The sequence below is a fragment of the Gigantopelta aegis genome, chromosome 4 (genome assembly GCF_016097555.1).
Source record: "Gigantopelta aegis isolate Gae_Host chromosome 4, Gae_host_genome, whole genome shotgun sequence".
NCBI classification, from domain to species: domain Eukaryota; kingdom Metazoa; phylum Mollusca; class Gastropoda; order Neomphalida; family Peltospiridae; genus Gigantopelta; species Gigantopelta aegis.
This window is the reverse complement of record NC_054702.1, coordinates 68,624,485-68,640,752: the sequence shown is the minus strand read 5'-3', so window position 1 is coordinate 68,640,752 and position 16,268 is coordinate 68,624,485. Positions and strand designations below refer to the sequence as shown.

Genomic DNA, 16,268 nt, shown 5'->3' with positions numbered 1-16,268 from the left:
AAAACATTAGCATGTTTAGTATAAGAAAATAGCTTAAATACAAGATCAGAACTATATTTACAATGTCTAGCATGGGCGGATCCAACTTTAACTCATGCTGTTGTGGACTAAAATTGAGTTTGTAGCAAGCTTCTCAGAGGTAATAACAGTGTTTGACATTTTATTTTTAAAACCTGTAATTTAGTATTCTAAAACAAGAACACCATACCTGCATCCGTTCTTCTGCTTCCTTTGTTTTCTGAAGAATAAAAAAAATCTTAAAACTGTTTTCAAGATGTAAGTTAATTATTTAATTATTTAATTATTTACAAATGATTAACATATTTAAAAAAAAAAATCAGAACAGAAATGATTCAAAATAAATATTCAAGAACAGCCTTCACAAATATATGGTAAACTTTATTTTAACCAGTATCAATCAGTATACACAGTGAAACCTCTCTAAACTGGACACCCATGGGACCAAGTACAGTCTGGTTATAGGAAAGAAGGAAATGTTCTTATTTAACGACGCGCTCAACACATTTTATTTACAGTTATATGGCGTTATACATATGGTTAAGGACCACACAGATATTGAGAGAGGAAACCCGCTGTCACCACTTCATGTGCTACTCTTTTCGATTAACAGCAAGGGATCTTTTATATGCACCATACCACAGACAGGATAGTACATACCATGGCCTTTGTTACACCCGTTGTGGAGCACTGGCTGGAATAAAAAATAGCTCAATGGGTCTACCGACGGGGATCGATCCTAAACTGGCCACGCATCAAGCAAACGCTTAACCACTGGGCTACATCCCACCTGTGTCTGGTTATAGGGAGTGTCTTGTTTAGAGAGGTTCTGTTTTGATCTTTAAAAACGTAACCATGAAAAATGTTGTTTCGAAGGAATTCTGGTTTACAGAGGGCCCAGTTTAGATGAGTTTTACTGCATTACATTCTGTAGCAAAGTACATGATAGACAGGCTTATGTACCAGCATATGCACTCAAGGAATAAAAATGCAATAGTTCTCTGTAACTTCTTCAAGTCTACACTGAAAACAAATCCAGTAACGATATTACAGGTGGGGAAAATGCTTATCAAACAGTGAAATATATTTACCATGATTACTCTCATATCAAGACAAACATTCATTACCCATACAAACTCATTTTCTACCAGAATCACTTGAAAATCAATCAAGGAAGTGTGTTAGCCCCACTGATTACAGCTGGAGAAGGCTCTATTGATTGGCTACCAAAATTCAACCATCTTGATGAGCCAACAATATAATAAACTTGGTGGTAAAGAGAGGCATGGTGGCACCAACGCTCAAATCTTTATGATTAGCAAATATGCTTCATCCGTCGTGCTCTTTGATATTTACTGCTTCTTCACCAGATCATCAATAGCACATCTCCGTCATGTATAATTTGACCATTAGAAACCGCATTCAAAGCAACATGGCTTTAATGTGCTTGACTTGAGCAAATACCCTTTAATATTTTGGTTACAAATTGCTGCTGATAGAAATATTATTTAGGCATCATATGATCGGATGAAAAAGAGGAAACATGTTAGCTTGTAATGCCTGCATGGAGACCATGCTTTTTTTTTCGCCCTCTCACAGAAGAAAAAACTAATTAATTGAAGACTGATCATTTCAATATTTTAAATTAACTGTAAATGTGTTGTAAAGTGAACATTTTATAGTTAACTTGACTGAATGTCCATTTTTAGAATATCAAACTAGAAGATATGAATACGTTTTTATAACAGCAAATGTCAAACCTTTTAGATGTTTTTGATGGCAATTAAGTATCCCCACAGATAAGATCTTAGACTGGAGACTAGCACTTGGATGGCAGGATGGGGATTGGAATACTTTTAAAAACATCATTACCAGACATTGGTTTCAACAAGAAATGTAGACACATTTTTAAATGTACAAGTAATAAATACTTTTTCATTATAAAAAAAACACAGCCAAACATGGTTCTGTACTTGTAAATAGTTGACTAAAACGTAGCATGTCTGGATGAATGTGACATTTAAAGTTTAATATGCAGGAGTGCTATGAGTAGTAGAGACGTGAAAGTATATAATAATATAATAACCCTTGGCTGAATTTGTTATCATGTGATGTGAAATGTTTTGTTCATCTTTGTACCTCATAACAAATTTTATGTTAATTATTTTCCTCTTTTTTAATAGACGAATTAATATCAACAATATCTAAAGTATGAAATATATTTTCTTACCTGTGTTGTGCTGGAAGTGCAGGCACGTTGACAATTTGAGGACAATGCTGGTGAAACCTTTGTACATCCATTTTGACACTAGAAAAGAAAAATAATTATATTTACTGACAACCTAGCTGATACCATACATACTTTGAACATACTTGTGCTTTGAGACATGATACAATACAATGGTAGTGCACTCACTTGAGGTGTTTTGGGGTCATCTGAACAACTTCCCTCAGTGGATGTATCAGTATTCTTTCCCTGCCCAGTCAGTATCCCATGACTGGTATACCAAAGGCCATGGTATGTGCTGTCCTTTTGATAAAGTGCATAAAAAGATCCATTGCTGTTATTCAGTAGGATTAGCTTATGTGGAAGCATTGTTTCTTTTCTCATAATCATGATCAAGTGATCACTACTTTGAACCATATATGTCAAACACCAAAAAGCTGTAGTTAAACATATATGCTAAGTTGTTGTTTAAACATTATTTTCCTTTACTGTACAAGTTATTTCACTTAAGGATATTCAAATATTAAATAATTAAATGTTCCTAATATTCATTACTATTTAAAAACCATCCCACTGGCTAAGCCATAACAATGCAAGTTTTTTCATTTCTTGATGAACGTAAAAATGCTGTTGTCAGGCAATGGAATATCTGATGATATGACTTATATTGGTGCTTTGTAAAATTGTGTGTGAATGTCTTCACGGATGAATAAAACAACAAGAAGACACTCCTTTATTATCTCTTAGCATTGTTATATTACAACTGACCAACCTACATGTAGTTATATATTTCCTAAAATGTGCTAGATCAGGCTAGGATACCAATTACTGCAAGGCATATTATTATTAATAGTTTTAGACTCTTATTTACTGTAAGAGACAGATAACATTCTAAAGGCAGATAGCATAGATTGGTCTGTCAGAACCAGGATTATACATTAACCAGTTTAGTCAAGTCTTCAGGCTATCCTTAAAACCTTCCAACCCTCAATTTAATACTAATTCAGTCAGTAAGTATCCATTTTAATAAAAATAATGTACCTAAACTACCATATATATATATATATATATATATATATATATATATATATATATATAGATAGATATTTTCCTGTCTTTTATGCCAGTATAGCTGCTCCTTAAAGAAGCAGACATTAGTTTCATCCCGTGAAAATGGACACTAAGTTTAACTAATCTACAAAACTGCAACACATTTCGATAAGCTGATAACAAGAGAGAAACTGAAGTAAGTGATGTTTAAAAAGGGAAATACCATCAAAAAATAACTAGAACTTGTCTCAATAACCATTACTTCAGACGTACATGCATTTTTAAAATTATGAAAAATGCATTTTGACGTATTGAAAAAACCTGGATGACCAGAACCATTTCAGATGTATGAAAATTAATATTCTAAATAATAAAATGTAAATACTTTTAATTTAAATTATGAAAACCAGCTTTTAATAGTGAAAACTACATTGTAGTGTTTAAAACTAGGGTTTGTCATTTCAATTTGTAATTTATCATCACTTTTTAAAATTAATAGTGGAAACTCACAAAAATTACAATGCCTTTGATTACACACAGGTACTTGAAATTATATATTAATACTTATACTAAAGCTATATAGTAAAACCATACTGCTATACCCTAAACCATTTTAAACCCATCCTACAGTATACCTACTAATCTTAAAGTTTAATTGTAGTAACAATGAGAAGTCCATAGTCAGACTCTGTGGTTCTGAGTTGGTCAAATAATATTTGTTTTTCAAGATTAACAATTAAGAACAGAACAAAAATCATCTATTAATCTGTTATGCATATTTGTTTGTTCCATGCAAAAGAACTGAAACAGTTATACAAACATATATACATCTACAGGGATTTATTAAAACATTTAGGCATATATAATATATATAAAAAATTGTTTTAGACAATTGCTGATGAAAACATTTGTTGAACAAAGGATGTCAAACTCTACATGAAACCTGGATGATGGACATTTTAACACCTCTCATTCAACAAGCAAACTGGATATCCTGTATAATCTTTCACCAAAATGTACAGGAAAAACATTTTCACCATGTGAGGAAAATCATTTTAGACAACAGTAATATTATAATTAAAACTTCATACTGTGAACCATAAAGTCCAAGTAAATAAGTTGTGTGTCATTGTACAAAATTACTGTAAAACAAACCATACAGAGTATAAAATTGAATAGATTTTTAAAACAAAATGTTTTATCTAGCTACCTTTTTGGCACTTTCAACTACTGAATTTATATTTTTGACAAAATCTGTATATAGCTACATTTATATTCACAAAAATATTAATATTTTATGTTGGCCTTAAATTAATACACATCATATCATATCAATTTAAATACCCGTAAACATATTAAATGAAAGTTAAAAGTTTGTTTTGTTTAATGACACAACTAGAGCACATTTGATTAACTAATCATCGGCTATTAAACATCAAATGTTTTGATAACTCTGACATGTAGTTTTCTGAGGAAACCCGCTACATTATTCCGTTAGCAGCAAGGGATCTTTTTCTATATATTTTCCAACAGACAGGACAGCACATACCAGTCAGAATATTCTATTTCTTGAAAACCAGGTTGTAAACAAATTTAAACATCTTTTCCAACTAAAACTTATTTACAAGCCTTGTGCGTGAAGCTAACTTAAGCATCACAGACTAATCAGCATCACAGACTAATCAGTTTCAAGTTTAACCTATACATCACAGATCAATCAATCAATTTCAATCATGCTTTTGTTTCATTGGATGGTATGGCTTTCGTGACTGATAACCACCTAGGAGCAGCCAGTTGTTTAAATTATTATCACACGTGTATGTGTTATTAGCATGTATAATCATAAATAATGCATGGTGTTCTCACCAATAAGAAATAAGATTACTTTGACATTTAGCTGAGAGGAAACCTGCTGCTGCCACCATACAGGCTACTCCTTCCAAAAAGTAGCACAGGAACAGTACACACTGTGGCTTTTATGGGACAATAGTTGAGAAAAAACAAAAGCAAGTTTTCTTAGGGCGACTGATCCTATGACCCTCAGGTAAGCACTACATCCAACAGCTGATGATCAATAAGGAAGGACATGTTTTATTTAACAACGCACTCAACACATTTTATTTACGGTTATATGGGGTCGGACATATATTGAGGGAGGAAACTTGCCGTTGCCACTTCATGGGTTACTCTTTTTGAATAGCAGCAAGGGATCTTTTATATGCATCATCCCATAAACAAGATAGCACATACCACAGCCTTTGATGTACCAGTCGTGGTGCACTGGTTGGAATGAGAAATAGCCCAATGGGCCCACCGACAGCACAAGAACAGTACACACTGTGGCTTTTATGGGACAATAGTTGAGAAAAAACAAAAGCAAGTTTTCTTAGGGCGACTGATCCTATGACCCTCAGGTAAGCACTACATCCAACAGCTGATGATCAATAAGGAAGACATTTTTATTTAACAACGCACTCAACACATTTTATTTACGGTTATATGGGGTCGGACATATATTGAGGGAGGAAACTCGCTGTCATGGGTTACTCTTTTCGATTAGCAGCAAGGGATCTTTTATATGCATCATCCCATAAAAAGGATAGTACATACCATGGCCTTTGATGTTGTGGTGTGCTGGCTAGAGTGAGAAATAGCCCAATGGGCCCACCGATGGCGATCAATTTCAAACCGACTGCGCATCAAGCGAGCACTACCACTGGGCTATACGTCCCACCCCTGATGATTAATAAATGAATGTGTGCTAGTGATATAGTTAAAAAACTTTTTACACTGTGGCGCTACATCGCATCCTTACCAGGTTATGGAGATGCCTAGAAGCCAAACGCCTATGCCTAACACATGCTTTGTGGTTTGATATGGCTAGTTTCACACAGCTGGGCACTGACATTTGTCTTCCATTAGAGCATTCAAAACAGCAATGGTTATAGAATATGCTACTGCTGCTTGACGTCTTATTATGTTGCCCATTCAGAACACGTCTTACTGCATAGCATGACAATTTATGGATCTCAGAAAGAGATAAGTATACCCTGACACCATTCTCTAAGGAGAACTTGACAAGCTATCTTTAGTCAACTATAGACTTCAAAACAAATACCAACATGTTTTCTCAACCAAATACAATGTAACTGAGAACTTAAGGTAATTATATTGTGGAAATATTAAAACGGACTCACTGTCCATCTCTCTTACACACACGTCCTTAATTGATTGGAATTTTCAAGTTTTTGCTCTCTCCATCTCACCTACTTGTTATACAAGCTCTCCTACTCCTCCCCCCCCCCCCCCCCCCGCCCCATATGCTCTCTTCTCACCTCCTATACACTCATTAATATTTTATATTTTTTGGTTGTTGGGTTTTTTTGTTGTACAAGTACATACAAAATTCTGTGTTGATCTTTTTTTTTTTATGTGTTTCAAGTGTCGAGTAATTTGTTACAATAAATCTTACCGTATCTGAACCACATGTGAATTTTATCAAAGACCTAAAGTAAACAGTTCATGTTTTAATTTCTCCAAGTTGCCAGATTTGAAAAGACTGACCCTCCAGTTAGTAAGTGTTACCCACATAGTGAAGATAAATTAATGGGCAGTCGTGTGTAGTAAACAAGTGCATTTCTAACAGTTCCAGTGATAATATAACAGAGCATGTCTACAATTTCTTTCTGAAACTTCAACCAATCATTAACGATCTCCTGTAGCGACTGATACAAGTTATAAATGAACAATACATTTACAAGGTTTCACTGATGGTCACCAACCGGTCTCGGTGGTGTAGTGGTTAAGCCATCGGACTACAGGCTGGTAGGTACAGGGTTTGTAGCCCGGTACCGGCTCCAATCCAGAGTAAGTTCTTAAAGGCTCAATGGGTAGGTGTAAGGCCACTACACCCTCTTCTCTCTCACTAACCACTAACCAACTAACAACCAAACCCACTGTCCTGGACAGACAGCCCAGATAGCTGAGGTGTGCCCAGGGGAGCATGCTTGAACCTTAATTGGATATAAGCACGAAAATAAGTTGAAATGAAATGAAGATGAGAGTACACATCCACAACAGGACCATGTTCCATAAATACATGAAGCAATTAGGCAGCAGGAAATGGTGTTCCCTAATTTAAAGGGCTACCTAAGTGCTGACTGTAATCAGCTCTTCTGTTCTCTATAGTAACCAACAAGTGTTGGTGTTCTTCCACTTATGTCACTTTATACTACAACATTTATAAGATGTTTATCTTAATGATATACCTTGGTGTTAATGCATACACATAATTTTGGCCATGTAATATTAAGACGTATTACATGAGACAATTTACTTCAATGCACTACAATTTATATAAAGTGTTCTTCTTGATGTTATATCTGAAATTTTATTGATTAGGTGCATAACCAAAATTGTTGTAGAATAATAAGAGATTTTACAGTATTATTCATTTTCAGGATGGACTCTGAATTTTGAAAGATAGAAATAAATAGCAATAAGAAGAGCATAGAAATTTTAATACAGTACTTCAGATACTGAGAAAACTTTAAAAGGTTTTCCATTTAGGAAAGATAATAAATATACAGAACTTTACATACGTTGTTTTCACTTCCTATTTATTGCACAAATTTATTTTGCACCACAATATATATACCACGAGACCGCGTAGCAGTCGAGTGTTATGTTCTTGCACAATATAAATGAGTGCAATAAATAGGAAATAAAAACAACGTATGTGAAGTTCTCTGTTTATTACATACCTTCTTTGATTTTTTACAAAAACGTTTTTTAATTTAACATGATAACTACACTTTCTTGAATCTATTAATCAATCCTCCTTATATGGATTTACTTAATGTTAAGAATCATACTCTGCGGCAATCTTGTGTAATGTTTCAAATATGATGCGACATAATTTGTAAATCAGTCATAAAAAGGCGCCAACGCCAGTAAAAAATAAAAGGGAATTCCCCATTTACAAGTTCACTTTTCAATTAGCAGCAAGGGTTCTTTTATATGCACCATCCCACAGACAGGGTAGTACATACCACAGCCTTTGATATACCAGTTGTGGTGCACTGGCTGGAACGAGAAATAGCCCAATAGGCCCACCGACAGGGATCAATCCCAGACCAACCACGCATCGAGTGAGCGCTTTACCACTGTGCTACGTCCCGCCCCCTGATACAACATAAATTTATCACATAATTTGAAAATGTCTTTATCACTATAGTAAGATTGAATCGGTATGTAATAAAAAATAAAGCAGTAGAATTCCTCCTAATTATACAACTGTCAAATTGGACAAAATATATTTTGCTTCTAATTTTTGTTTTCAAAACACATGTATATTTGAAAGAACTTCAACAACTTGATCACATCTAAGGGAATATTGCTTTGCATTTTCCCTTAGTAATGAAAAGACACTAACATAATCCTAAAACCTACCATCGTGAACACAAAAACAAACCGAATTAGTAATTTCACTGGTGCAGCAAAATTAAATTCTGAAATAAAGATGTAACTCATTTCTATACTGTGTTCATTTGTCCAGACTGGTAAGTTTTTGTTTGACATGATAAATGGTGCAGAGAAAGTAAAATAGAAGGTCAGAGAGTTAAATGGACAACCCCCATCATCAACAGTGAAAATATATAGCCTAGCTGCCAAAGCCTGTTTACATGCTTCCACCACGCTGGGAGAAATGACAATGGTCAGTTTAACTGATACCGGTTAGCAATCTTGAAAACGCCAGTAAACAAGCTGCTGGTATTGTAATTGCATTGAACATAAGGACAGCGTTTTCTCACCTATTTTTAACTGGCAGATGACATACATGTATTCATAAATATTTCAAAGGCATCACTGATGGATGTTAAATTTATTAATGGTGTATATTATAATGTTAAATTTATAAATGGTGATGCAAACCATATACATATATTTATAAAATAGTATGTTGAAACTTAAAAAAAACCTGTGTATTATTACATGAAGAACCTTGGTGCCTTCAAGACTGGCACTGCATCCTGGTACCAGCTATCAAGAGCATTAGAGTTTAAACAATTACATTGAGAGGTGTATATGTAAAACCAATTTCTCTCTTGCTAACCACTACGAATTAACAATCAATCCCTGTCCTAGACAGACAGATCAGATAGCTATTATGTGTGCCCAGGACAGTGTGCTTGAACCTTAACAGTAATAACTGGATATAAGAACAGAATCAAGTTAAAAGGGAAAAGAAATATGTTATATGTACCTGATGTACATACATATGTATTTAGCACCAGACACTTTTTTTAAATCTCTTATCATTCAATTCAAAACGATGGTTTTTATGTCTCCCATTCTTTATAATTATGTCATAAAAGAAATGTAGAGTAAAACTCCCAGCTACTGTGATACCAGTTCTACCACTTGGGCAGGAAATGATTCTCATGAAATATGAAACTGATCAAATACACTGTTTGACAGAAGGGCATTATTGAAATGTCACAAAACAGGCTGACTTCCTCTCATGATTACATAGGGGACGTTTTATCAAGCTCACACTGATAGTAACATGTGAAACTCATTCGGAAAGTCCAGGCAAAGATCGTCCCACTGCACAAAATCAATGCACAATCAAACAAACCTCATTGATTCACATTTTTTGACCTGTTGGTTTAATCTTTTCAAATAAAAACTAAATGCTTGAATCAGTTAACAACACTTGGTGATAAAAATATTGCAGATATCTTTAATGAAAATTCAAAGGCTTGCTGCTTCACATTTAAGTACACAGTTTGCATATGGGTTTTTTTTTTAAATTCTGTTTAAACATGTATATCCCTGCTAATCTTATGTAAATAAAGAAAACCTTAAGAATGATTCAGAGAGTGAAAGAGTAGGGTAGGGGGTATTTTCCCCATTATTACTTAGCTACGTACTTGGTTTTTGAAATAAGCACTTGTCCATTTGTCCTGACAAATAAAAATCTGCTGGACAAGCAAAATACCCCTCAAAAGTAAAAAATTACAAATTGTTTAATTTTGAGCAATCATAAATGTTTTTGAACAAATAAAAATATTGACAGATAGGTAGATCTTTTTGTACTTGTCTGTGAGACTAATGAAACATTCTGCTTATTTCTATCACTGGACTACTATACACAAAGAGAAAAGATTTGGCTTTGTTTGCACAAAAGGTATTTTTAAAGTGGTGATATTATTAGCTCATGAAATAGTTCAAAGCATTGTTATCGTATGTAACTTGCTTTCAAAATTTAAATTCTAAATTTTATAGTCAACCCCAAATATCAAAATGCAGCACTCCAAGTAAATGTTCTCTCTACTAGATTATATTGAAATATATTGAAACCTGCTAATAAAACTCATGTTTGGTATATATCCATGACTGGTGACTATACTGACAGATTTGACTGTGTATACATAAATAAATGAATATAATAAACCTATCAGAAGAGATAAGTGCGAATGTAATTACAGAAAGCTAAACCAACAGTTTAGGCCATGTCAGATCATAAATCTGGTGCCAGTCCATGTGCTGCTGGGACATCCAACACCAGATTGTCTGCCAGTGGTTGGGATTCCTGGGAAATTTTCCCATGGTGTAACAGTATCTGGCCGGTCTGGTGACAATCTGAGGGCAGCCAGTCTTGGAAGGATTCTCAACGTTTTATCACCCTGAAGAAGCCATAAGGAGGCACAAGACCCAATTCCATCCTCTCTCTCTCTCTTTTTTTTTTTTTTGCTTGTTTTATTTATCAGGACCTTGCTCTCACAGGTTTCTTTCATCTCAGGAAGAGCGGGTGTAAACTGTAATGTGGCCAAAATGCCACAAGATCAACAAGTGTGTCCTGGTTCTCTAGTGCCAGATCACTTTTACAAAAACAAATCTAAAGAATTCTGTTAGCACAAATGTGAGATGATAAATTATATATCCAAATCTGTTCTGGAAGTAGCATCTTGAGTAACAAAGATATTTTCAAACGGTTAACTCCCAGTTCAAATTGACATACATAGGAGATTGTAGATGGACAAGTCTGAATGAATTATTTGCTTTTGTGACTTTTAACTCAAAATTAAATATTTAACTTCCACAATGATGGTCTTGTGTTTTTATTGGTAGGCAGTTCTCATATAAATGTTTGTGAATTTCATCTATATAAATATATGGTACCAATACCATAATCATGTACATTTAACTCAGTATCCTAATTTTATATGAATTAGAGTTCGAAATATACACATTTAAAGCAATTGCTTTGAAATATTAAATATGTTAATAAACATGTACTAATTAAAACAATTGCTATGTACATGATTCAAATAAACTGGAAAAAGCTACATACATAACAGAATAAATATATTATTATACCCAAAATATTTTAAAATCAAATCAAATTATAATTTAATAACACTGTACAGGTCTTGAAAACTGACCTGATAGCACTCATGCAAAGGCACACATTTTGATACAGTAGTACCACTGGTTGGAATAACAAAGTCTCATTTAGTCCACCTCATTTCAGATAGATGTGTGTCTGTGAGAAAATCGCATTCACAATTCAAATACACAATACAGATTCAAATTTGAAAGGTTTCATTTTCAGATGCAAAAAAAGCCAAAGAAAACCCTTTTACTAAATGGAGTGAATACTGATCGAACTGAGGTAATATGTGTGTCAAGTATTAACCGACAGCTTGCTTTTTATTTCCTCAATTTAAAGTTTTACTACAAATTGCTAACATTTCAGCCTTCAGATTTTACCACTTGAGTTTAAGAAAAGTCATATCTCCAAAGCATGAAATCTTCATCAAATTTTATATCCTCCGAAATACACTTCACCCTAACCAAAGGCAACTTTAAATGGCTCTACTGACTGAACAAATAACCAAATTGCTTAAAAATTAATTTCACTCATGTCAAGCTTTTATTAAGGACAGCGTAAGTGTGAAAGGCTTCATTAAAAGACAGTTTTGTCTGCTGAAGGAGAAAAGGTCTGAATTAAAGTTGTAATAGCTTTGACAGAATGAGCCACATGAAGATTGAATTGTTATGCAGATCACACTGATGCACTAAGTAATGGAAGACAAATGCTTTTTAAAGGATTAATAGAAATCTGCCACTGTTGTGAGGCAATTCCATCCCAAGGGACAAAATCTTTTTTTGTTCTTTTTTTTTCTTTTCTAAGGTTTATCCAGGCCCTTATAGAAACATTTTCTCCTATAGCAGTCAAAAAATGGTGATTGATTATTTTTCTTGCTGGTTCATTATCTGCAACAATTCTTCCAAAAGCTTGTAGTCTACGTTTTACTTGTTTTACGAAAAACAAGAAACAGAATGAATGAATGAATGAACGAATGAATGAATGTTTAACATCGGCTATTGGGTGTCAAACTATGGTAAATGTAAACATTAAACATTACTCTAGTAAATTATTTTAATCAAATTTTTATTTATGAATATCTATTATTTGTTTGTGTGTAATCAACTTGGTCAATTGTTATGATGAAGATTGTGATTCTGTTCCATAATAGCTCTCCATGCAAACATTCTACCACTGAGCTAAATGTACATCCTAGCCTTACAGAACAGAATATAAAACAATATGAATGAGTGTAGCCTTGAAAAAATGAAAAAAGAGGAAAGAATTCTACTACAAACTCTTTCGTGCATTCCTTTATTAATATCCCTTTTTCAAATTTATTCTCTTTCAAATACACCCCCACAATGTATCACACATACAAGGCTGAATGCTAAATAAAATACTCCATATGTGAAATAATAATAGTTGTGCCAAATTGTTTCCTGCACATATTGAATAACTTGACTCATTTTATTTACAACTTCTTAAAGCGTCCGGCCGGATTGTACAACAAAGGCGATTGTGACATATTTCTGCCACATGAACTTTTTAAATTTAACAAAATGAGGGTGCTTCTAAATACCAAATGCTATATTTGTTTTTGCAAAAAACGTTCAATGCAATTCTTCTTCGTGACAGACTGTTAAAGCATTTTTGAAGGTCAACTGTAAAATATCTTATTGTCTTTGAAGGGGCCACTCATACATATTTAAATATTAGAATAACAGAAATGGTCTTCAGTACATAAAGGCCTATATATATTCAAAATACCAAAACGGATGTTCAAATTTTCACCTTCAATAATCAAAAGTATCATCTTGTAATAATACATAGGTTGGACTATACCAATTAAAATCCCATAGGCAACCATGTTAACGTTTGTGTTTAAAAACACTATATGCAATATATCAACCAAACTATGACCTATAAATATCAGTACTACAACCCCTACCTCAAAGTATTAACTGCAGAAAATGGTACCTTTCATGGCTCATTTTCGGTATAACAAGATGTTTCTACAACACCCCTAGTTTCGCACAAAATTTGAGTACTTGTTTTTACAGGTACCCCATACATGTTCCAAGCACAAGGCTACTTGACATGGTGGTACTACATCAAATAAAATTGCATAGATTTTTAGCCCAGATGAAACTAATTTTTTTCACAACCAACACACTCACATTTATAACCAATCACAGGACTTGTGGTGTTAACTTCTCTATCAAAAGTTTGGTGCACCTCGAACTTCGACCCAGCCGGAAAATTAATTGGTTTAGTGCTACCTATAGTATGAGATTTACAATCCTAAAACACCACCACTGATATCATGTTGCTATGCAAATGAAACAAAAATCAACAAAAACAATCAACTGAAAAAAGCCCACAACATATATTACAATCATACAACAATAGTCATGATATATCATAATAAAAGTTATGATATATCACAATATTGCTATATTACCATCGATAAACCACCATCAACAAACATACATATATATTGTCATAATGTACTGTACAAAACCCACTGCCATTAATCACAAATATATTGTTTTCCAGTTATTCAGAAGACACAAATATATGACAATAAAAGCATTGCAATAACTGACTAATTAAGACTGCAAGGTCATGATTAAACATGTTTCATGATTTGGGACCAGAAGAGGAAGAAGGAAATGTTTTATTTAATGATGCACTCAACACATTTTATTTATGGTTATATGGTGTTGCACCATACAGATATTGAGGGAGGAAACCCGCTGTCGCCACTTCATAGGCTACTCTTTTCGATTAGCAGCAAGGGATCTTTTATATGCACCATCCCAGACAGGATAGCACATACCACAGCCTTTGATGTACCAGTCGTGGTGCACTGGCTGGAGTGAGGGACCAGAAGAGAAAAACAAAAATATTCCTGTTTTTTCAATCTGCTTCACTTGCTGTCATCCTACGATGTAATTGCCTTGTTTTGAAGACCGAAACAGCTACTGCGACCCATAGACATTTTGTTAAAAGTTATCACATAAAAATATTGTCAAATGCTCAGCTGGTGATGCCAAGTGAAACTGCAGGCATTTATCACCATGAATTTGTTTTGAAAATGCATATCAGTTTCAGTGACCTGCAACACTATGGCACAGATATACATAAAACATCTTTTCTGTTTCTCTAGGGGGTACCTAAAACAGTTATGGGGTTATTCCCATCTTTGGCACATTTTCTGATAAATCTGCTTGAACCTTCAGTGGAAGTACAGCATAAAAGTTAAAGTTTGTTTTGTTTAATAACACCACTAAAAAACATTGATTAATTAATCATCGGCTACATTTTTCCATTAGTAGCCAAGGATCTTTTAAATGCACCATGCAAAAGACAGGATAGCATATTCCACGGCCATTGATACACCAGTCGTGGTGCACTGGCTGCAACAAGAAATAGCCCAATGGTTCCACCAACAGGGATCAATCCTACATCCCACCCCGAAGTAAAGTATGTGACTGGATTTATATTAAAAACATCAGGGTGGGGGAGGGGGTATGTGTGCTTGTGTTCATAACACATATGATCATTATGACATGGTCTAAATATTGCATTGGCTAATCCTATTGACTAACAGCAAGGATCTTTTTTAAATATGCACTTTCCCATAGATTGGACAGCACATACCTCAGCATTTGATGTACCAGTAGTTTGGCACCGATTGGGATGGAAAAATCCCTCTATGAATTAAAAATTCATGTATAAACAAATTCAGGTACCCCATTTCCTTTTTGCATGACACATTATGTCCATGTAAATGATGTCCTAAATTTAATGCACAAACAAACAAATTGGTTACGCAAAATTAGATTTGCATGAGCGATGTGTAAATGAAAGGATCGTACTCGCAATTTTCAGAGGTCTGAATAATGTTTGAGCTAAACAGCATTTCTGTCATTTACGTTACACAACAAATTTAATAATGCCCATTCCCTGACTTTTTAAAGGCTGCAATACTGAAAAATAAAACAAATGTATTGATTATAAAAACAAATGTCAGAAGTCAAGAAAATTTAAACATTTGTAACAATATTGGTGAAGTTTTACTTCCTTGTTGGCAATCTGCAGATTATCAAGATAATGTTTTGTCGGAAATCTATTACTTTGTGAAAGACTAGTGTGGGAAATTTATCTGTATAACAAAATTAACAAAATCAACCTGTTCATGCACAATGAGGACTACAGTTTTTGAAGAACTTGTGAAATAGAAGAAAAGAATATAAAAAATCTAACATGTATACCGATTGTATATTTAAAAAAAAAAGTATTCCGACGAAAAAGTAGAATTGTTTCGGCAGATTAGGGCAAATTTTGTTCTGGAGAGTGTCCACTGACAGACAGTGCTTCATGGTAGGAGTCACAAACTAGTCAAAATATCACTCAACTGCCTTGTGGAGATGTACAATTTTTGATTATGGTAATGGTTTTGTCATTCATGCAGATTTAAATCATTCCACAAACTAAAACAAAAAATAATAACAACATACACTCCCTGTCCTGATATTGATCATAGTGGTGAAAATCACCTGGTCAAAGTTTGTTTTGTTTAACGACACC

The 16,268-nt window shown here is 34.0% G+C and overlaps 1 protein-coding gene across 2 annotated transcripts in view; it reads right to left on the bottom strand.

Moving 5' to 3' along the window:
• LOC121372345 (proto-oncogene tyrosine-protein kinase ROS-like) overlaps positions 1 to 16,268 on the bottom strand; it is a 98,132-nt gene that overhangs the window by 23,533 nt on the left and 58,331 nt on the right. The window contains exons 3-4 of one of the 2 annotated variants that reach the window (XM_041498647.1): positions 2,249 to 2,326; positions 209 to 238 (exon numbers count right to left, since the gene is read on the bottom strand). In XM_041498647.1, coding sequence (XP_041354581.1) covers positions 209 to 238; positions 2,249 to 2,326 — 108 coding nt within the window. The remainder of the gene's footprint in view (positions 1 to 208; positions 239 to 2,248; positions 2,327 to 16,268) is intronic. The other variant, XM_041498648.1, reaches the window with a different exon arrangement.